Source organism: Parasteatoda tepidariorum, chromosome 1 (genome assembly GCF_982258835.1).
Source record: "Parasteatoda tepidariorum strain Cologne lab strain chromosome 1, Ptep-v5.0, whole genome shotgun sequence".
NCBI lineage: Eukaryota > Metazoa > Arthropoda > Arachnida > Araneae > Theridiidae > Parasteatoda > Parasteatoda tepidariorum.
Window position 1 is genome coordinate 12,150,840 of NC_141755.1, and position 24,650 is coordinate 12,175,489.

Genomic DNA, 24,650 nt, shown 5'->3' on the forward strand with positions numbered 1-24,650 from the left:
TTGATTTTAAAGCAGATCTGCTTGTTGTTTCCATCATAATTTTAACGCTGTGATCACAAACAGTGATTTATTTATTTAAAAATGTATATTTGAAATATCTTTTAAAATTAATATCGAAACCGAACAGAAAAAATCTTAAATCTGGCATCAGGTAACACTTTAAAGATTACGCAATATTATTATTATTATTTTTTCTCAATTCAATTTTAATTCTTTAATCCAACTAATCCTATTCATTTTACATTAATGTTTAAAATATTGCTTTTATTAGTTTAAATAAATAAAATTGGAATGTTTGAAAAAGCAGCGTTTAAATATGAAATTTAATTGCTGAAAATAGACAGTGCTAAGATATTTGAAATAGAAATGCCAGAAATAAGTAGTCCTTGTGTTTTTTTTGTAGAAGAATAGAGGAGCTAGGTATTATTATTATTTTTTAGGTATGTTTAAGTAATTTAAAATATTTAGCACATATTTTTGACATCTTATGAAGTAAACAGTTTTAATTTATTCAAAACTGTGCATGTACAATCTTTATTTAATTGTAATTAAAGAAAACTTATTAATTACGAAGCAATTTAAGTTTATCTGCATGTATGAAATATTTATTGCAATTCCATAGTTTAATCTGAGTTCATAAGTATTTTGTCTGAAAAGCTAAAATCTAGAAAAAGAGCTTTAGCCAAATTTTAAAACTAAGCTTTATAATTTGTTCACAAATTAAGATGTTTGAGCGTGTTCCAGTTCGAAATGTAAACAAGTTTTAAAATTCTTTTATGACTTTTTTAATAAGTTATTAGGAAGATCTCATTCCTTTATTAATTGCATAACTTTCTCTTAGTAGTGTGTGAGAATTCTGTGAAATTTCCAACTGTACATTTGCAAATTGAGAACTATTTAAATTAATTGTATAGGGGAAAACATGGCTTCTAACTTGAATGTTTCTTAATTTTTATTAATATAATTTTAAATTGTTAATAATTATGTTCACTTGAATGGTCTTTTCTAGCACTGTATCTAAAGAATTATAAAAAATGTTTGAAAGGTCTGATAATCAAGAATAGTAGTTTATGGCAAAATTGAACAAATTTCTATAAATTATAACCCATATAATTGTTGTTTTACTACTAAGGAGAAAAACGTTTTGCCGGTTTTATTAAATATTAAAAGCTCAATAAAAACATTTTTTTGTACATTATATAGTATATTTCTTTATATTCAAATATATTTTATTCAATGTAATTTTATGTCATTCTTAAATTTTTTTTAAAAATAATTTTGAAATTTAAAGTATAGATTTTAGAGTTACTTGAATTAATTCATACAAAATGAAAAAATTATATGTTATTTCTAAACTAATTCAACAAGTGAAGTAAGTAGTAAGAAGTTTTATTATCTAACTACTGTCTTATACAATGTGGTATAAAAGTTGATATTTATAATAATTTACAAAAGAAAGTAGTCACAAAAACTTTCTATTATTTGTTTTAAAATCTTTCTTGCATGCATAGGCATCACAAATGACCAGTGTTTGAGAAGAACAAAACTATAATACCTAAACATTTATAATGAGACAAAATTTTACCTTTGGAAAGAATAGAAACTGTAAAACAATTTTTCCATCTGGAAAATCTGATTTTTAAAAAATTTTTTCTTACAACTTAGCTGAATTCAAATCGATCATTATTTATGAGATGAAATATTAGAGATTTTTTAAATCTTAATTTTATCAATAAGTTTTCTTATATTTTATTGAATAAATTTCCCTGTTTTAGTACTAAATTATGCTATTGATCTTGAACCACCTACAAGATAATTTATTGTTTTTTATAAAAATTGATATGAAGTTGTGTTTACTAGGTAAAGCAGAAAAAAAGGCAAAAATGAGAGTGAAGAGAAGAAATAATAGTTGGTATTCCAAATGGATGGAGAGATAGGAAGCAGAGTTTGTCTGACTGTATCCCAGATTTTGATGTGAACTCAATATTGGTAATTTCTAAATAATATGTATTTATGAGTAAGTTAATTTTAAGAAGTTTTTTAATTAATATTTATTTCTAACTAAAAAGTACATTTTTATCATATTTGTAATTGTTTTAAGTTTTAAAAACTCCAAAAGAAAAAATAATAATAACAATTTGCTACGATTGTTACACATTTTACCATAAATGATTCACATTTTTTTTTTATTGATGATAATTTAGCATTTAATTACATTTTCATATTGCTTTTGAAAGTCTAATTTTTAAGCAAAAATTTTTTGATCTCAAACTGTTATTCTTATTTATTTATTCAAAAAATATTAATAGGAAGAAGAAAAAAACAAGAAACATGAAAAAATGAATACAGTGAAACCTCCGTTAAGCGGACATTCATGGGACCAAAAAATTTGTCCGTTTATGAGAGTTGTCCGTTTACGGGAAGGGTACCCTAATAACGAAATTTAATACCGTAAATTGTTTTGAATATTCTTAAAGAAGTAGAAATTATTAAATAATATCTACAAGGATACTCTAAATATCTACAAGAATATTTATTTAAACAATAAGAAAGATAAAAAAGAATATATAAAGAAGTTTGATATAAATACATAATTCTGGATGTAGCTACAGATAAATAAATATAATTTCCCTATTAGCATAGATACTCAAGTTACACATATGATACCAAATAGGAGCGTACTGTCCTCAGTCCGTTTCAATTATTAGGTTCACATCCCCTTAAACCTACTTATCATTTGATAGGGAACATGGTTAATACCTTCTTGGAAAATAAACCTCCTATGATTCACAGGAAAAAAAAGTAATGCATACCTGTAAGTCATGAGGACCTATGGAGATGATTATTCACAATTGATCAGCTATCAAGTGTCTGAATAAATGTTTCATTTATATAAACATCTCAAAGATTATACTTCTGTTTTCTTTTTTTTTACCCCAGTTGTGTTAAATACAGTCTTCAAATTGATAAGAAAATTAAAGAAATTTTCAATGGGGAAGAAGCATTGAGAAAAGCAATTTCAACTTGAGGGGTCTCATAACCTGTGTGGTCCAGATGAAAAGATCAAAAGATGCCGATGTCAGAATTATTTCAGGAGTGCAGTACCATTTTCTCTCCTTTCTTTACAAAGATAAGGCAAGGTGACAGGAGAAAGATTGATTTTTCGCTGGTGAAATAGCTTAACAATATTTTTAGTTATGAATAAGGCAAAAAGTTTTATTTACATGCTTTAAAAATGGTGAAAAGTTGAGTTTTTTTAGCTTGCAATTTATTTAGAAAAAGTAGTGTCCGGTTTGTAGAGATAAAAAAACAACGTTTCAGGACCAAAATGACTGTCCGCGTCCGGTTACGGGAGTGTCCGCTTTGCGGAGAATGTACGTAATGGTTTATTCATAGAAGATTCCCGGGGAATGAAAAATATGTCCGTATTGAGAGGCGTCCGTTTTGCAGGAGTGTCCATAACAGGAGGTTTCACTGTAGTTGTATTCTGCTTAGTTTTCACCAGAAGCATCGAATAATTGAATTTTGAAGTAGTTTTGCTAAAATCAATTTATTGTTAGTTAATAAATTTTGCAGGTATCAAACTAACTAAACAAATAAAAAAGTATTTTAGTAATTTTTTGCAACATTTATCAATATATATTAATAAACTTTACTGTTGGAAAATTATTAAATATCAGATAGAGATATTAATTTAATTTTATTTTCAGAGTAAATCCTAGTTGTGAAGATATGTGATACTGGTAGCAACATGGCTTTGATAGAGAAAGGAAACTAAAACATTCATAGATAATTGAGGAAAAGGTATATATCTTGTAAATTGAATCAAAGTGCAATTTAAATTGAATATAGTGATGGGTAGATTAGCTTCTTGTAACTTGTTTACTGGAGTTTTGTATCTTAGTAACTAGTTGAACAATATTAATATTGTTTCATTTTTTCAAAATTTTTTTTTGGTTTATGTTTAAGTGAGAGAAAGTGCTGAGAAATTTAAGGTATTCTTTTTTATAGTAATCTGCATTTAAAATTTCATTTTTAGATTGGTCATTACAATATTTTTCCAACTTAAAAATCTTGTAAACCAAGACCCAGTCATATGTTAGACTATTTATTTATTTATGTATTAAAATTATTTGGGCTGAGATGATCTGTGTGACATTAAATGCATATTCACAAAGTTTTTTTTTTCACATCATGTTTTGATCCTTAAATTTTCTAGCATCCATATCAGAATAAATATGTGCGCATACAAAGTTAATCTAACTCATTTATTTGTAAGTTATTAATCACCTTAAAATCTTTCTCACTACAAATAATTTATTTCTTTTTAGTTAAGTACTCTCTTTAAATCTATTATTTCTGTGAGTATAAATAATGTTTTGAGTTTCTTGAGAAATTATATGGAACTTAGTCAAGTTTAAATTCTTAGTGTTTGTGGTAAAGAACCCTTTATTCAGATTTTTTTTTTTTTGTTTAAAAAAAAGTTTGGACTAATTTTTTTGTCAATTTCTTTCAAAAATATATCAGAATTTTAAAAATAATTTGCATTTTGCAAACATAGGTCATGAATAGAAAGTTTTATTCCAGTATGCATTATGAATAGATTTAACCTTTTGAAACTTTTTTGATACTCTTTGTAATCTACCACCACTCTCTGTTGTTAATTTTTTTTTAGAGGCCATGCAAATGTTAGAAAAGCATATTTTTGGCAATTTCAATCTCTCATCTATTTTATACAAGCTGTAAACTTACCAGAGATTTTTCAAAAGAAAATTATTTTTCAAATTTTAAATGAATTTTTTTTCAAAGGAAGGAATTCAGTATATTTTTACTCATTGCCTGTACTCTCTTTTCTCCTGTTCATTGAAAATAAGCAAATTTCTAACCTTCTCTTAGGCATTTAAAGTATTAAAATGGCTCCTATTGCCTAGTTATAGCTTATTTATCAGTTTTTTTTTCTTGCCCCTGTTTAGAAGTGTTTATCTACTTCTGCAAAGGAGGAAGGTAAATCCATAATGCATAACAAAATAACTTTTTTTTGTGTGTGTGTGTTTAAAAATCTACTCTCATGAATTTTTTACTTTTTGGAGATGCAATCTTGCAATGCTTCATGTGGTTACATGCAATTACATCACAATTACTTCTTATATGTGTAATTTTATGATTACTTATAAATGTTTTTTGAAATAAAATTATGTAGTAAATCTAATCAAATGTGTTTATATATATATATATATTTTTATCTCTTTGTTAATTTAATTCATCACTGTAAATAAAAGCGGTTTTAAAGGGAGGTTATTGCTCCCTATCAAAGAAAAAATAAATTATAACATGATGTGAAAGTAAAAATTCTTAAAATATTCTAAATATTGTTACATAAATACCTATTGCTTTTTAGTATTAAGTACTGAATGCGTTTATTGGTCTAAAATATTTGGCACAAAATCTGGCATCTAATTAGTTTGAACTCAAATGAAATAAAATGAAAATTCATAGATTTTGATAGAAAAAAAATGAATAAATATTGTATGGTTTAACTTTTCCAAAAACTAATGCTTCTAGAAAAAAATGCTGCTTTTATCTTTATGCTATTCTTAAGCTGATTTTGAATATTATTTTTAGAAAAATTATTATAGTTTCTTTAAATCTTATCTGTAATTGATGTTTCATGAACTGAGATTTTCAGTTTTCTAAACCCACTAAAATGATTTTGATGAAATTTTTGCTGATGTTATTTTTTGATTTCTTAATATATAAATTATTCTGTTGCATTTTTATTGCTTTTTAGTTAAAGTTAATGATGTGCTACTTTTGTCAAGGTTTTGTTTTGGTTTTACTTTTCCAAAAACTAATGATTCTGGAGTAAAATATGATTAAATAATGATTTTGGAAAAAAATGCTGCTTTTATCTTTATGCTATTCTTAAGCTGATTTTGAATATTATTTTTAGAAAAATTATTATAGTTTCTTTAAATCTTATCTGTAATTGATGTTTCATGAACTGAGAGTTTCAGTTTTCTAAACCCACTAAAATGATTTTGATGAAATTTTTGCTGATGTTATTTTTTGATTTCTTAATATATAAATTATTCTGTTGCATTTTTATTGCTTTTTAGTTAAAGTTAATGATGTGCTACTTTTGTCAAGGTTTTGTTTTGGTTTTACTTTTCCAAAAACTAATGATTCTGGAGTAAAATATGATTAAATAATGATTTTGGAAAAAAATGCTGCTTTTATCTTTATGCTATTCTTAAGCTGATTTTGAATATTATTTTTAGAAAAATTATTATAGTTTCTTTAAATCTTATCTGTAATTGATGTTTCATGAACTGAGAGTTTCAGTTTTCTAAACCCACTAAAATGATTTTGATGAAATTTTTGCTGATGTTATTTTTTGATTTCTTAATATATAAATTATTCTGTTGCATTTTTATTGCTTTTTAGTTAAAGTTAATGATGTGCTACTTTTGTCAAGGTTTTGTTTTGGTTTTACTTTTCCAAAAACTAATGATTCTGGAGTAAAATATGATTAAATAATGATTTTGGAAAAAAATGCTGCTTTTATCTTTATGCTATTCTTAAGCTGATTTTGAATATTATTTAAAAAATTTTATTATAGTTTCTTTAAATCTTATCTGTACTTCATGTTTCATGAACTGGGATTTTCAAAGTTTTCTAAACCCACTAAAATAATTTTTATAAAATTTTTGCCGATGTTATTTTTGATTTCTTAATATATAAATTATTCTGTTGCATTTTTATTGCTTTTTAGTTAATGTTAATGATGTGCCACTTTTGTCAAGGAAAAAAAGGGGGATAACATTATTGAGTTTGTAGAAGTCAAAGAAGACAACATTGCAAGTGCAAGATATGTAAGTAAATGCATTGTAAATGCAATGTAAATATTATCATTCAAGCCTTGATATTTCGAATTTAAAGGGAGAAAAAGAAAAATTTGAATTATTGAAAATCCAAGTTTGTAAAAATTATATGTTATCAAAAGCAGGAAAAAAAGCATTTTTAAAAAGTAATCCATTTTTTATTAAACATTATGATTCTCTTAAACAAAATTTATCTCATCTTTGTTTGTTTAAGAGAATAGTTAATTTTTAGCAATTACACTTTCTAAGTGGATAATAGTTTTAAATGTGTTCTCTGATGCATTTCGATCTAGAGTAAATGTATTAAACTTTTTCTAGTTAGCCATTTTAACTGGAATGACTTAAAAAAATAGTAATTTTCTCAAAAGCTTTTAGAATAGTTACAAGTATGTTTGAGAGTGGCAATAAATAATTTAAATGTGAAACAGAACAGATATGCTTCCACATGGAGTTTTTAAACCTTTTGTTGCAATAATTAGGATGTTCTGTTTATTTAACTTTTTGTGTATTTTGCCATATCTTGAATTTAAGCGAATCAAAAAAATTTTCACTCTATTATAAATTTTTTTATTAAAAGATAATTCAATGCAAAGAATAATTTTTAATAATAATTGAAAATTTTTTAATAATAAATTTAGTTAATAATAATAGAAAAATTTTTGAATTGTAAGGAAGGTTTACAGCATTTAAAAGAATGTAATTTTATGTGTCAAAATACAAAATTAGAACAAAATCGGTCAAATAGTTGCTGAGAAATCGATTCTTAACAAAGTTGTATATCTAAAATTCGATTTCTCAGGAACTATTTGACCCATTTTGATCAAATCTTTTATTTTGATTTATAAAATTACATTCTTCAAAATGATCTAAAAATTTGTTTACCTTACAATTCAAAAATTTTTGAACCTTGAAATAGATCAGATTCAATGAAAATTTATTTAATTTAATATTTGTAATGTATTTTAGAGTACAGTAAAATACACTGCTGGACAATTGCCAAGGTCGGATAACACTATCATCCATAGCAATCACAAAATGAAAGGAAGCAAAATATGGAAAATTAGAATAAGTGCGGGATATAGTAAGAAGAGGTATGCGTATGAAATTTTTTTTTCCACGTCTGTTCATCACGTGATAGCGCTGATAAGAGCTTTAAAGGTTTTGACGCGTGTGGAGAGTTGTTATTACAAGTCAAAGTTTTACAGGAAAGATTTAGTTGACGAACTTGAAAGTTTTGGTATGTCTTCCCGATATCTCTTAGATGATTTCGAGTGTGGCCGAATTATTGGAAAGATCAAAGAAGGGTGAAAAATAACAGATGTTGCCAGGGAGTTCGACATCGCTCACAGCATTGTTTCACGGCTGTGGAAATCATTTAAAACTACTGGAATGTGTAGTAGGTGGCCCGGGGGAGGTCGTGTTAGAAGTACGACACCTGCAGAAAACAGGTACATCGTCTTATAAGCAAAAAGGAACAGGCGCACCACAGCTCAGCAAGTGGCAAATCAGTTTCTTGCTGCCACAAGAAAGCAGAGCTCCCAAAAAACTGTTGCCAGACGTTTGAGGGGAGGAAAAATATACGCCCATAGACCTGTTGTGTGTGTCCCATTGACCAGACAGCACCGTACTGCCCGTTTGCAATGGTGTCGTGAGCATCACAATTGGACTGAACAGGACTGGGCATACGTACTATTCTCAGATGAGAGTAGGTTCAGTCTGTCATTGGATTGAAGACGCCAACTAATCTGGCGCGACAGTGGTACTGGTTATCGTCCGGAAAATATCCAGGAAAGGGACCGATATCCACCATGCAGTGTCATGGTGTGGGCCGGCATCATGATTAATGGCCTCACGCGCCTACATGTGGTTGCGAATGGGACTATGACGGGCCAACGATACATTGATGAAGTTCTACTTCCTCATGTTAGTCTTTTCCGTTGTGCTGTCGGTGATAAATTTGTTTTTATGGACGACAACGCAACATGTCATCGAACCCTCGCTGTTCAGGATTGTCTAGACAGCGAGGGTATTCAAGGCCTCGTATGGCCATCACGTTCTCCGAATCTAAACCCCATTGGAAATGTTTGGGATGCTTTGGGGAGGCAATTTGCTGGTTGAAACTATCCTCCGACAAACAATAACACCCTCATCCGTGCACTGACAGAGGAATGGGATAAATTGCCTCAACAGCTGCTGGATAATGTTGTGCAAAGTATGATACAACGTGTAGAATGTTGCATCATACTCCACGGTGGACATATCCCGTACTGACACCTTTCTTCAAGTTGCCTGCTGACATTTAGATGCATTGTTCCATTTTTCCGTACGCAGCATCAAATGAACATTTTTTTCTTTCAGATGTTTCATATCTTTTGTACTTTCCAGAACAATGAATATTCTTTATTCTAATATCTGAACAGTGTGGCAACTATATTTTATCCTACTAGGCCTCATGTCTCGCCTAATGTTATGCTACATTGCAATTTGTGATCCGTCCTTAGCAATTGTCCAGCAGTGTAGTTTGTTTTAGAGAAGCATGCATCGTTAGTTTTTGGTAAACTAATTTAAGAATTAAAAATAAATTAATATTTTCAAGTATGTAATCAATCTCACTTGGTTTAAAAAAAACTTAGATAAAAATTATTAGGTGTTAAGTGTTAAAAAATGTAGTTTTATTAATAAGTTTTTTAATGTAAGTTATTTTTTATTTTCAGATTTATAGAATCATGCTTGTCATTTTATCATGGTTTTGCAGTTTATTGACAGTTTTGGAAGTATTCTGTTCTATCATTGACCTTTTGTCTGTTACTATTGCTCAAAGCTTTGTTGTTGGTACATTTTTCATAATGCTGTATAAACATGTTATAAATGTTATAATAAATTGTTATTTTATGTTATATATTTTTTTATCAAAATATATTATGAAAGTAATACTTTTCAAATTATTAATGCATTCAAGGCTATTTAGTACACCCCTTTAATTATGCTGTTCCTTTAACTATAATGATCAGTAAGTAAAATCATGTTTACTTTCAAATTAATGCAACATTATATCAATGCCTGTTTAAATTGATGATTGATTTTTTATGACTTTTTTATGTTATCACATTCTATATTCATAATCATTTTTATTGTTCTCTTGATTTTAAAAATCCTTATACCTAAGCAAAGAAATTTTTTTTTATTCTTTTATATCAATCCCCATTTAAATTGATTGAATTTTTATGACTTTTTTTACATTTCACATACTATATTCATAATCATTTTTATTGTTCTCTTGATTTTGAAAATCCTTTTACTTAAGAAAAAAAAAGCTTTCTTACTTTTATTGCACTGGGACAAATAATTCATTCTAGAGAAATTTAAATCTTTTAAAGTACATACGTAAAGTAAAATGAGTAAATTGAATTTTTTTTCTTCAAATTTCATTAAATAAATGACAAAGCAATAATAAAAAGTTTCTCCTTGGGATGGGAACTACTTCAGTTTAGGGAGTCTAGTGTGGTGTCATAAGATAGATTTTTCAAATTATCAAACATATCTAGTTTTATTTTTTCAATGTGTCATGTATCTCTAGAGATATCTCTATTTTAAACAATTTCCGCACTATCTTCCATTTGCAATTAAGTGGCATCACTTATGAGCCAAAATTCAATGACTTATGTGTTGTTTGATCAAGGCATTTTTTTCTGGAAAATCCAAATATGCATTATGAAATATGGGTTCCTTCTTGAGAGTTTGAAGTTGTCCTCCATACCACCCTGGGAGTTAGGTTGAAGGGATGAGTTTGATATTATTGAATGCAACTTTTGCATATATTTCACACATGTATTTTTTGATCCAATGTGTATTTTTCAATATTTTTAACTGCCATACTTTTTGGACTTCCTCTATATCTTTAATACTATCTTTAAATATTTTTTTAAGCGTAAATCAATTGTTTTTTAATAAAATTAAGTGATTTAAATCGTTTTAATTCTTCCTAGTTCGAATAAGGCTTAGGATGTTTAAAAAAAAAAAAAAAAACTAATGCATAGAGAAAGAAGTGGATGAAATAAATTTTTTAAAGGACCCTAACATAGAAATAAAGCTAATAACAAGCTTGTTGAAACCAGTAAGTAAAAATATAAAAAACTTGTATAAAAATATTTAAAATAAGAAAAAATATATAAATAGATTTAAATTTACTTCTTTTAACTAATATTAATGGTAGCAGTTCATATTAAAATTCCAATGCATTCCCCAGTTTCCAAATTTTTTTATCATGAAAAAACTTGTGCCCCTTTGTTTTGTTAGGAGATAGCTTACATTCTATCACTTGTCCAATGGCTAGTTACTTGCTTATATATTTAAATATATATTATCATGCTCAATAGCTAATCATGCTGCATAGAAATATATGTTATCATATCTTCTTCTTCCTTCAGCATGACAGCCTAGTACAGGTCAGAGCAGGGCTCGAAAAACCGCCCATCCTCGGAGGTAAAAAATTCCCCGCAGACAACGAATTTCTCGAATCCGACGTCCGCGCGGACGACCATTTTCCTGTTAATGTTTGTGATACATTTTCAATTTTGTTATCTTACAAGAGTCTAGCGCCTCACTCTCTAATCTAGAAATCCCGTTAATTCCTTCGTCAGACCAAATGTGCATGCTCACGTAATCGTGAAAGGGGCTTTTCAGCAATGAACTTACAAAACAACACATTACGTACTGGTCTTAAACTGGTTTTAAACACAATTATGAACATCTACCTAAATGGGAAACCTCTTTCAGATTTCTGTGCAGAAACCTCTGTAAATCATTGGCTTGATTGTGGAACTGACAAACGTCATATTTGATTCATTTAAAAAACGCTGTACCCTCGGATAAATTGACATTCCAGATAACTTGACTTTTGTCATTTAAAATATTTCATAAAAGAAATTAGTTATTTCATGAAAGAAAGAAATTATTTCATAAAAGAAATACTAGGTTACTATTAGTAACCTAGTATTTCTTTTATTGCTGTATAATGTACTTCTAGTAACAACAATTCATTGTGCAATTTATATAAATGTTTGTAATAAATAAGAGAAAATTATATATTTTTTAAATTTAGAAGCTAAGGGTTAGTTTCAAAGGAGGACGGGTACATTGTTGGACAAGCCGTCCTCGGGGACGGGTAAAATTTCTGAGTTTTTTCAAGCCCTGAGTCAGAGCCATCCCAACTAATTGTCTCCATCTGGCCTGATGAGGCACTAGGTTTCTCCATTTCTTGATTCCCATGGTTTTGAGATATTTTTCTCCATTAAATCAATCCATCAGGTGTTTAGTCTTCCCCTTTTTCGGTTGCCTGTTAACTTTCCAAAAATCAAATGAGCTTCTAAACTGCTTTCAAGCTTCTTAACTGGGTCACTAAGTTGCCACTATCCTTTCTATAGATGTGACCCAGCCATCTTATTCTATAGAATTTAATAACTGAAATAATGTTTGGTTGCTTTAATTTTCTGTATAATTCATAATTGTACTGAACCCGCCAAACATTTTCTTTAACAGCTACGAAGATGGCTCTGAGTATTTTTCTTTCAAATATCAGTAGTTAATTTTCCTCAGTTTTATTTAAAGGTCAGCATTTGCTGCTGTAAAATAATACAGGTTTAATTAGAGTATTATGTAAATTAATTTTAATTTCAATGGAAATGAGCTTTGATTTCAGTTGGTTTCTCAATTGAAAATAAAACTTATTAGCCATCATTATCCTGTTATTAATGTCTGTTTTGATATCATTATTAACTGTAACAATTGTATCTAGATATTTGAACTGACTGATACCTTCAAATGTATAGCCATTAGTCACGAGAGGTGCAATCTCAAAATTTCAATTACTGACTGCCATAAATTTGAGCTTATCTTGATAAATAGTTAAACATAAGGTTTTAGCAGAATCCTCATGCATGGTAAAACTCTCTAAGACGATTTGTTTGGTATGTCTTATTAAATCAATATCATCTGCATAAGCGACTATTTGAACAGACTTTGGGATAAATATACCTCTAGTATTTATATCTCTAATTGTTTTTTCCAAAGCAATGTTAAATAGAATGCAAGAGAGGGAGTCTCTTTGTCTTAAACCTCTTTGTGTGTAAAAATGGTTTGTTAGTTCAAACAAATTTTATTCATGTCTCATATGATGGAGTTGTAAGCTGTTTTAAAAGCGATTAAAAAATGGTATGTATTAATATTATATTCTTTTCTATTATTTTCAAACTAATTTGGAATGAAACAAACTGAGTCCTTTTGTTTCTCAGATGCTGTATTTTATTAAATAGAAACTTGCTCTAAAATGCACTAGAAGGAAAATTGTTACACAACGTTTCATTTTTAACTTTTTTTGTTCCTCAAATTAGTTTTATTTTGATTTCACGTAATTTGTTCTATTATTTTTTGTTCCGATCATAAAACAAGAACTCTGAATATGATTCTGATTATTCTAATTTTCTTATGTGAAATAAAACTAATTTTGATGAAAATATTTGTACAGTTAAATAAAAGAAAATTGTAACAATGCCATAAAAACAGTATTTATTTTAAATATCTATATTTACAAAGTAACCAACAGAACTGCCTGCAAATATCTTTCAATATTTCTTTTTTTGACAGTTATTTACAGAAAAATGAATTAAGATCAATTGTGCCTTAGATAAGCATAATTTTGTTTCATAATTTCATAGCTTCCTTTTTCAAAAATTGTATGCATCTTAGTCAGTAAAATATTTTTTGTGTAGCAGTTTTTATTTTTATTGAATAAATTTTGTTATTTTTTATGGTGTGAGAGGAAATTTCGGTCTTGTATATAATTAATAATAAAAATGATCTTATCCATCAATAATTCACTTAGATTCTTCTAGTTGACTAGCCGGCTCTGGATTTTTTTTCTTTATTCTTCTTGGACTACTTCCTCAGATGTTTTGGTTTCATCTGGAGCTACTTCTTCAGATTCTTTGGATTCTTCTGGGACTACTTCCTCAGATTCTTTCTTTTCTTCAACTACTTCCTCAGATACTTTCTTTTCTTCAACTACTTCCTCAGATACTTTCTTTTCTTCAACTACTTCCTCAGATACTTTCTTTTCTTCAACTACTTCCTCAGGTTCTTTTTTTTCTTCAACTACTTCCTCAGATACTTTCTTTTCTTCAACTACTTCCTCAGATTTCTTTTCTTCATCTACCTCCTCAGATTTCTTTTCTTCAACTACTTCCTCAGATACTTTCTTTTCTTCTGAAACTACTTCATCAGATACTTTTTTTTCTTCAACTACTTCCTCAGATACTTTCTTTTCTTCAACTACTTCCTCAGATACTTTCTTTTCTTCAACTACTTCCTCAGATTCTTTCTTTTCTTCAACTACTTCCTCAGATTCTTTCTTTTCTTCTGAAACTACTTCCTCAGAAACTTTCTTTTCTTCAACTACTTCCTCAGATACTTTCTTTTCTTCTGAAACTACTTCATCAGATACTTTCTTTTCTTCTGATTCCTTAGATTCTTCTGGAACTACTTCCTCAGATACTTTGGATTCTTCAGAGCCCTTTGATTCCTCTGAAACTTTAGATTCTTCAGAAACTTTAGATTCTTCAGAAACTTTAGATTCTTCTGATCCTTTTGATTCTTCAGAGACCTTGGATTCCTCAGAAACTTTAGATTCTTCAGAGACCTTTGATTCCTCAGAAACTTTAGATTCTTCTGAACCCTTAGATTCTTCTGATCCTTTTGATTCTTCTGAAATTTTTGACTCTTCAGAGACTGATTCTGAGCTCTTTGATTCTTCTGAATCAGATTCTGTTGGTTCTGGCTTAGGAGGAAGGGTTTCAGGCTGTGCAGTGGAGGGCAGTTCAGGAGCTGGAGTAGTTGGAGGAGGTTGGCATACACCTGAGTTCTGAAATTCAAATTAAGATAAGCTTTTCATTTAATATGAAATATAATTCATTGATTGTCATTTTATCATGTAGCATGCGAAATTCCCTGTACCTCTCAATTTCGATCATAGCTAGTGAATTTCATTTAGAAACCAATTTGTTCTTTATAAAAAAAATCTGAGGCAAAGTATTTAGCTTTTATATCGTACTATACATTATTAAAATGGTAATTATTGTGTAATACTAATTATACTTTTTCATGTTATTGTTTCGTGCTTAGAATAATATTTCTATATATTTCGAATCATGGAAAATTAGTAGCCTGCAAGCAAATAAGCAGTTTCTTAAAATATTTATTTACATATTTATTCTAAAGTTATTATTATGATTATATATAATATAGTAAATATATATAGTAAATAATTTTATATTATATAATATATATATATATATATATATATATATATATATATATATATATATATATATATATATATATATATATATAAATATATATATATATATATATATATATATTATAATATATATATATATATATATATATATATATATATTATAATATATATATAGTAAATAATTTTTAACTAAATTAAATCAAGATGACACATTTTAATTTTATGTCTGCAAATCGATTTGAAATTAGAATGTCCCTCGGCAAATGCTGTATATCTGCCCTACAAGTATACATAATATATTTTCTTTAACTAGGTTTATGAAGTAGGCTGTTAAAACCTGCATTTCACAATAGTTTTAATACTAAAAATTCTTTTAACAAATTTTGTAAGTTGATAAATTTGTGATTAATTTTTAATTAAAAATCTAATGACAATTTTATAACATACATTATATATACTACCTGAAAAATATATTAAAGATTATAAATTTTGTGCATCAATTTTTTATCACAATTTTGAATATGAAATGAACTTCTCTTGGAGCACGTAAAATAAAGAAAAGCATTGCGTTTCTAACTAACTGCATTAATTGCATCAATTATTTACCTTCTTTTTTCCTTGTTGGACACATATTAATCCTTCTGCGCATGGGCAGTTACCTATGTAAAAATCTCCAAACATGGGAAGAATTTTATCTACAACATTGCATTTTGCACCTGGAATTAAAATACAACTTAGTATCAAGGAGAGTTATAAGTGATTACAATTTTAAATACTCAGTCGTTACAAACATTCTTCTGTAAAAGTATTTTTATTAATTTAATAAACTAGGAGGCTCCGCCCCCTGCTCGCTAACGCTCGCCAACCCCCGAGAATTGCTACGCAATCCTATGTGGTTCACGTCGTGAACCATGGCTCGCTGCGCTCGCTCGCCAATGAACACAATGTTCTAGCACAAAGACATAGTATATTATCATCAAAGACATAGTATTGTACTTATGTAGAAGAATTCTATCAATGTTCTTATTGGATATTTAAAAAGTTTATTAGCTATTTAGATTGTACATGGTGAAAAAATCAAAACATTAGCTAAATGAGGGGAAAAATATACTTGAGGGTGGCGAAATTGGCGACTTATGTTTGGCGCTATTCCTGTTTACGCGGAACACTGTGGTAACAGGAATTGCGGCCAAAACATAATGATATTTCAATAAAACATTGGAAAATTTCAACAAAACATCAGATAAAGTTTTCAATGAACCCAATCTAAGCAAAATTAATAAACCCAATATAAATGATTTTGAATCTAAGCAAAAATTAATGGAGTAGGCGCAGAAAGAAAAGGAAAAAAAAACTCACTTCTTCATTAAGCTTGAATATTCTCAGATTTAGGTGCACAGAAATATCTAATAACAGTTAGATACTGTCTAAATTTATCATGAATAGAATTTGTCTACCTCCATCGCCACATAAATTCGACGAAATAGGAATCGAAAATGGCGCCTGTAATACCGGACTAGCAGTGAAATTGTTTTCTTAAATCCCTTTTTATGACTGCCCACATACCTTCGATTCGATCTTATAGACCAGATTCAAAAGTAACCTTACCAACCGGTATCCAACGTAGAACTAACGGACCTCTGAAATTACAACCGTTGAACATTTAAAAATAACACTAAAATCTAAACCGATCAGAATCACGATTGGGTTTCAACATCGCCCAGCTAGGTGATCAACCGCGATCACAACTTGGCGAGAATCAAGGGGCACCCTCAAATATAGTCTACCCCAAAGTAGAACTAACGGATCTCTGAAATTACATTTAAAAATTCATTTAAAAACAACGCTAAATTCCAAACTAATCAGAATCACGATTGGTTTTCAACATCGCCCAGCTTGGCGATCAATCGCGATCACAACTTGGCGGGGGCACCCTCAAGTATAGTCTACCCATAAATTCATTCTTAAATCAAAAAATTCAATGCATTCAATACAAATACTTAGACGTTTAGGTAGCTCCCAGTAGAAAAATATTAATTCAACAGCGGCCTTTTAAAGCATTCTCACTTCAATTAATTAATTAATTCCTAATTGAGTTTAAATTAAATATTATCATGTTTTTAGGGCATGAATCTGAATTGAACAGCCTGATAATGCTCACTCTGGTTATTGTTTCCGTTTCTAAAAGCGCTATATGTTGAGCCAGTTTAAATTAAATATTATCATGTTTTTAGGGCATGAATCTGAATTGAACAACCTGATAATGCTCACTCTGGTTATTGTTTCCGTTTTTAAAAGCGCTATATGTTGAGCCACCTCAACTAGATTTGCCATGTGACATTTTTAGCAGCAATCATTGGTCGATTTTCTAACGTTGCCATTCGGGGAGTTGTAATGAGGCTATTTTTTGGTGCCGTGTAAGAGAAATATATATATAGATTTTAGTTATTTTATAATAAAACTATCTTTTGCAATTATGTGTGATAATATATTTTAAATAATCAAGTTTATCACAATGTTAAAATTTTCAATGATTTACGTTTACATGTTGTTTTGGAGTTATTGTTCTTAAAATATATTTTTGAAATCTCAATCAAAAATGAATTAAACAATATGCTCATTAGAGGTCACAAATTAATATTTAAGAGATGTAAAAAATAAAAATAAAAGTGGTATAGAAATCTAACAAACCACATAAAGAAATTGTTGGGGTTGTTTCTAATTCCATTTGCCAATCAGCAAGCCTGCTTGATGAAACCAAGCAAATTTAAGGCAGAGTTTGCGTTTCTTGTTTTTCAGTGATGGCATCAATGGCCAAAAATACGACTTAGCCACACACACATCACAACCCTTTTACAGGGCAAGCCCAATCATACATCTATTCATTCATCCACTGATCATAATTTTGACCTGAACCAGAGAACGACCCATCTCCAATTCAGCATCCCCAAAGGTATGATTTGTTATAGGAACATGGAGAACTTTATGACCGGGCTGATTGAATGTGCACCGTCACCATTTACTACACGGTGAATCTTCGGCCGGCTTGATTGAACTCACGACCTCTTGAACATGAGCCCAACGCCTCGCCAATCTTGTAACGAAGTCATGGCTGGAACCATGAAGCCTGTTTGATTGCTGGGGAAAACAAATGAGGTGATGGTTATGGGATATCTTGTACATGCATAGGTTGTAAACTGTAGGCTCATTAGAGGTATCAAATTTATATTTAGAAGAAGAAAAAATAAAATTTGGCATCTAAATCTAAACAATCCTTTCTGTTGTAGGAGGTACGGAAAACTAAATTTCTTGATTGGAGGTAGCGGAGAAGGGGGTGATTACAACACACTGTTTCCGTGATCTGTAATCACCACCCTTAACATACATAAGATCTTTGTAAAAAAAGAAGTAGAAAAAATATACACAGTAGACATTGCGAATTAATGTGTATGTGTGGAGAAAACAAAACAAAAATGCTATCTGAAGCTGACGACTAATTGTCTAGAAAGGAGATCAAGAACAACAAAACCTGTTTGAATGCGGAAACAGACAGGAGTTGAAAGTCAATTTTCAAACTGCCTTTGAGTTTCAGCCAACAATCTCACAGGCTTTGTTTTTTTTTACGTCTGTTTTTCTCAATAGTCATTTGTCAAATTTCGACAGCGTTTTTTTTTTTTTTTTTTTTAAATTTTACTTTAATACGAGTTTCAAGTTTGACTTCATTTTGACTAGGATTCTAAAAATATATGTGGGTAGTCATTGTGGAATAACTTATAATCTATATAGATTTATGTTTAAAAAAAGTCTGTAAAGTTGTGATTTCATTTCATCCCAGTATTTGAAAAGTGCTTTCACCAAGCGTATCTACGCTAGGGAAACGAAAGGTCTTGCATTTGTAAATATGTGCATCACTATTTTAATATTGTTTCCCATAATATTTATCTATCAGAACAATCTGGAAATTTGCTTAAAATGTTCGCCTTATTGTTTCATATTAATTCAAATATTATCTAAACATATTTTTGAATATTTTTTGTTGGACATCCTTTATTATAAACAGCCTATAGAAAGAGCCTCTATTGTATTAATGTAAACAGCGGGGGTGCCCGTACCCACACAGACTAATTCAAATAATTCCCAATACAATGAAAATGCGTATTATTATTATTTTTTCATGTAAATACACTTTATGTCTGAACACAAAGCAAATCTCTAAATTATTCAGTTATTTAATTGTTAAAAATATTTTGTAAAACATTTTCAGAAGAAAAAAAGACAATCGACATTTGGGAAAACGAATTGTTTAGAATGGCATATTTTTTCCCCTGTTATGATCTACAATTAGTTTAGTGTTACATGATATGTAGGTTGTTTAGGAAGTGGGAGTATTCGTCATTTTCAATTAACTTTTTGTAGGAATATTGATTTAAACTGGAAAGAAAAAGGAGTTCGCATTTTAATTCCACGGCGGCTTTTTGAAGGCTCCGTCGTAATATGAAATGAAATGATGCATTTTTGCGAATAATAAGTTTCCAACTGTTACACATGACTGCTAGGTCAAGTTTGGTCTATCTAAAGTCAGCGCTGTTTACGAATTTTTTTTTTTTAAACGGCGCAAAACGTCAATATGGAGAAAAACCACAGTTCTGAGAAAATGTAAGGCGTTTGTGGTTTCATTTTTTAATATTGAAAAACTTACTCCAATGCTTCATTAGCTGGGCTCGTAAGAATTTACAAAAACTGAGAATAAGACAGTGATTTTGATAATTTTCATCTAGGTGGAAAAATGTCGCCAAATTAGAAGTTTTTAAAAAAAAGTTTTATAATTTTTAAATTATTTGTCCGTTCTAAGACCCAGATAATTCTTCACGGCAAGATTATATATATAGTTTAAAATTATAGCATTGCATCAAGTGTAAAGCACTTGAACTATGGATTTTTTTCTTATTTTCCTTTGCGATAAAGCTTCGAAAAGCAGTGTTAACTGTCTTTGTAAGAACTCAAAAAAATATTTTCAGTATCGGAATTATGCTAGGATGAGTGAACAGGCTTGATATTCTAGGAAGGTTTGATATTGTGTTTAAGTTTACGCGTAAAATGTTACCATTCATAAGAGTTTTCTGTAATTTATAAATTCTAACAAGTCGTGGACCTGAAACAAATTTAACAACACAACATTTGATATCACAGCATAAAAAAAGAGTAAGGTTAGCCAGGCTTTTAGTGTTATCCCTTATTTGGCTATATTTATGTAAAATAGCGCCGTTTGTTATTTTTTGGATAGTATCCATAGTAAGATTGCGTAGTCTTCCGAATTCACTTGTTGTTTGTTTCGTTGGAAGTTAAGTTGAAAGAAAGCGTTCTATTTAAAGCACTACAAGTATAATAATGATGGATGGTGCGCTTTTTTAAGTTTAGGCGTAAAAATCAATCTAAAGTAGTAACCCGGAAGTCTTACGATGGATTTTTACCCCTAGTGTCATCTGTGCTTAGCTTTGCACGGTCAACAATCCATGAGCAGAATGCCACTTGATAGGATTTTTAGTATGACCAGTGATTAAAAAAAAAAAAAAAAAACTACTTCTCTTATTGTAGTTAATTACAACTGTAACTATTTTTTTTACAAGTGTAGTTAACTACAACTATTTTCGATATATAATCATTATTTCACTACCTTTTAGGAGGTGAACTTTGCTGGAGAACTTAATTTACACCCATGTTCAAAATGGTTTTGAGTGATAAAAAAAAATTGGCTGATTTAAACATGAAGAATTATTACGAAATATTTGATCATTTTTACATGAGCCAGTTTGTTAATTTAAACCAGTTTTTATGAAATTGTTTTTTTAGCCTTCAACTTTTTATGGTTCCGCAGTGGACTGATGGTTAAGACACGGCTCCCAGCAGATCACCGAAGTCAAGCATCACTGGCTGCGGGTGGGTGACCACTTGGATTAGTCTGCGTAGGGACCGAGGGTGTGCGGTATTGGTCCTCGTTAAACTGTTCTACCGTTAAGTGCTCAACTTCGCGTGCACGTCGTCGGGCTACCGAAGCGGGGTGCCATCCCCTCTGCAAAGAATCAAAATTGTGATGGCATGTCTTCGGATCATCCTCCAGGGATGTTTGCCAGACCGTCGCCAATAGCCCATTGTGCAGTTTTAGTGCGACGTATATTAACTACAACAACAACAATCAACTTTTTATGACTTTCTCGACAGCGAATATTTAATTTAAGAAATGATACGAAGTTTTCAAATATGTTATGTGCCATTTTTTTAAGTGTTTGATTTTTTTTTCTTATTAGAGATAAAGTACTTCAAAAGTTACTGTGAAAATAGATTTCCTTCCATTGAAATAACATTAATGTTTCATTAACGTGTACATTCGCATATGAAGGTGTCGCAAACTTTATGAACAAAAACTTGTTTGCTCTGAAACAGTAGCATGATTCTCATTAACGCTCGGCTGCATGAGTTATTCTCTTTGCGTGCATCGAAGATTTGCACCAATCAGTTTCGAAAAATTAGTTGTGTTTGAACCTTGTTTCTTTACTAAACTAACGTTAAAATTAGGTGCTAGGCTCCGCCAAAAATTACTGTTTTTCGCAGCACACTACTCGCTACTCAACATTTTTTTAAACACTAAAACACTACTCTACTAACTACGTAAAAAATAGGGACTACAATAGTTTTGCTACTTGTTGCGCGTTTCATTTTCTCCACTAATTGCAACTATTGATCACAGTATAAGCCGAGACACATTAATAAATATTTTTACATAATTTTAGTACAGAATCGTATTTAAAATATATATAAAAAAAGATTCCATGTAAGTGGTATAGCTAAATGGTTTAAGTAAACAAATTTTTCCCTATAAGGAGAAATTTTCGATAACGTTCGTACATTCCACAACGTTTTTCTACAATATCAAACAATATCTTTTTGCGATCGTTATAATAAGGGTTCATTTTTATTTTATACAATATTACGGTACGGTTCGAAGCTGCGTTTTTAACGATATTGTTTTTGAGATATGTGCTACTAGGGTAGTACTGCTGCCTTTTCGTACTTTTTCTGCATTTATTGAAAATTCAAAGGCAATGTGTATTGTAATATTTCTACCGCAGATCAAAATTTTTCTGTGTTTGAGAGCTACTTGGAAGGAAAAAAGAAACACATTTTTCTACAACTTAGTGAGGTTTTACTCAATTGGTCGTCGCCTTTTTGTTTATTTTTAGGCATTTCGAAACATTTCATGGCATTTTCGAAAGTTCAAGAGTAGATTTTTCAGATGTTATAATTTAAAATCTGAAATAACAAATGTGATAGGTTAAAACAGCTTCTAGAATCGTTCGTGCTATTTTTTTAACCTTCATTTTTCTTTTTTTGAATTTTAAACCGATATTCTAATACTAAAAAAAATGATAATAATATATTTGCTCTGTGGTGGTACTGTAATGTATTTTAATGCAATGTTTATTCGTAAAAAGTAAGGAATTGTAGCATTTAGAAACAGTTTTTAAACCTTTTTTTAAAATGAAATTTTGTAGAAAGTTTAAGTAAAAGATGATAACAATTTGACAAAGAGGCACATTTATTAGGAAAATAATTTAAAAAAAATAACAAATTACCTTCTGGTGTGTGTGGTCTACAAATTCCACCAAAAAAGGGAAGACCTGCACAACAATGGCTATCATCACATTCCGCTTGTTCGAGGCATCGCCCAGCCGAAGCTACCTAAAACGAATAAAGTAAAACAACGTTAATAAACACTAACAAAACTCAAAAATGGCGTAGTATACATTCCCCTCTATAAACAAGAAAGTTCCTTTGTGTCTAAACAACAAATGACTGTGGAAAAGTAACGAGACAAACAGGTGCTAGGAGGTTTAACTACTTGGGACTGAAGAACAATATAATAATATAAGGGAGATAAGAAACTAGTGGGAAAGGATGGGATACTAGAAAGATCATTAACTAAATTGCTAGAACTTTTCAAAATGTGGAATGAGTCTCAGAAATCAAGTTCGGTGGATGAAGAGTAGTGTTGAATGTTTTTAGCAGAGGAAAACTCAAACCTGTGATTTGAAGTCAAACTCGGTTGAGTGATGGAAGATCGTTTAATATCCCTATGTTAAACATATCTTTCATGTTCTTTAAATCGAAATTTACTTGTAATTTAACCAATATTTTTTTAAAAATTCATTTATTATTTTTTTTTTTTTTTATGGCGGGCACTTGGGGTTTGTCCCATTGGCCATAGGAATGCCAGAACTGCTACTCTCTTCTCGTTATCCGGTTGGCACCTGTGGCGAAGCCACGGCGGTGGAGCAGCGTCGCTCACGTCACACAACCACAAACCCGTTTATAGGGCGGGTCGCATTCACACAAAAGAGAAAGGACACAGAACACAGAGAGAGAAAGAAACATTCATTCCCTGAGCAGGATTCGAATCCGCAGCCAATGGCTCCGCAGTCAGGCACGCTAACCACTCGGCCACCTGGTCGGCAATTCGACCAATATATGCAAGACCCTACTAACGAAAAATTTGATAAATATCCCCAGCTATTAATATCACCAATAGTGTCTGTAAGGTTGCGAAAATTTAGTCTGTTTGCTTGGTGGGAACGACTTTAAATTCAATTTTATTCAAAATCTTTTCAATGCGAGGACAGATTTTAAGGTGATGCTAAGTTGAACGATATTATCGTAAACCTCAATCTTGATTACATGACTCTGTGGTTCAACTTGAACGGTTCAATTTAAATCCTTATTAATTTCAGCAAATTTGCACCATTCTGTAGTTGAAAGTACCGATATCGTAGTTGAACGTTGGAACGATTTTTTAAAAAGTTTAAATTCAGTAAAATAATAATTTTCATTTTAAAATGGTGTCTATTATTTAACTTCTACCAATTCAGCTCCTTTCAAAATCGATGAATAGAGCCGTTTACTGCGGGGCGAAATGGGTATAAATCATTGTTTTTTTTATTATCCCGATTGTTTAAAGCTTTATTTATTTTACCTGAGGCCGCATCTGTACTTTTCAGAGTATCAATTGACTGTATTTCGATGCACTCTCAGAAATAATTTCTCACTTTTGACGTTTCTGCAATCTTTCGTATTTCGTTCAATCATTTCATCACAAAATCGCGTGATTTGTGATGAAACGCGATCTTTCAAATACATGACGAAAATGGTTTCTCAACTCGAAACCTCATTGCAGAGCATTGTGGGAGATAGCTAGTGTGAAAGAAGACTAGATGAGCGTAACAAGATTGACGAAATAGGCCGATCGACCTGGTTAGGGAGTTGGCCTCATACTAGAGAGATCCCGCGTTCGAATCCGGCTTCTGTCCGTCATATCATTTTTGGGGTGACAATAATTCACCTATAGTTTGTCTAAAGTAAGAACTCCCCAAGCCATTCCTCTGGACCCGTGTCCGTGACTATGGTAA

General features: G+C 30.2%; 1 protein-coding gene and 1 long non-coding RNA gene across 8 annotated transcripts in view; one reads left to right on the forward strand and one right to left on the reverse strand.

Annotated features, from left to right (window-relative positions):
* Positions 1-13,994, forward strand: LOC107454736 (uncharacterized). 4 transcript variants are annotated; one of them, XR_015432572.1, is made up of 6 exons: positions 158-440; positions 1,861-1,989; positions 3,711-3,804; positions 6,773-6,872; positions 7,848-7,972; positions 9,596-13,994. It is a non-coding gene; the product is annotated as an uncharacterized LOC107454736 (long non-coding RNA). The 4 variants fall into 4 exon arrangements; XR_001585497.4 differs by lacking the exons at positions 158-440; positions 7,848-7,972 and adding an exon at positions 1-151; XR_001585495.4 differs by lacking the exon at positions 7,848-7,972.
* The window catches only part of LOC107454741 (uncharacterized), an 18,116-nt gene continuing 6,894 nt past the window's right edge, over positions 13,429-24,650 (reverse strand). Inside the window, exons 2-5 of one of the 4 annotated variants that reach the window (XM_087159372.1) lie at positions 22,824-22,929; positions 15,799-15,908; positions 14,610-14,796; positions 13,429-14,465 (exon numbers count right to left, since the gene is read on the reverse strand). In XM_087159372.1, coding sequence (XP_087015498.1) covers positions 13,801-14,465; positions 14,610-14,796; positions 15,799-15,908; positions 22,824-22,929 — 1,068 coding nt within the window. In that variant the 3' untranslated portion in view covers positions 13,429-13,800. Of the gene's footprint in view, positions 14,797-15,798; positions 15,909-22,823; positions 22,930-24,650 lie in introns of all 4 variants that reach the window. The other 3 variants (XM_087159364.1, XM_087159361.1, XM_087159359.1) reach the window with 3 other exon arrangements.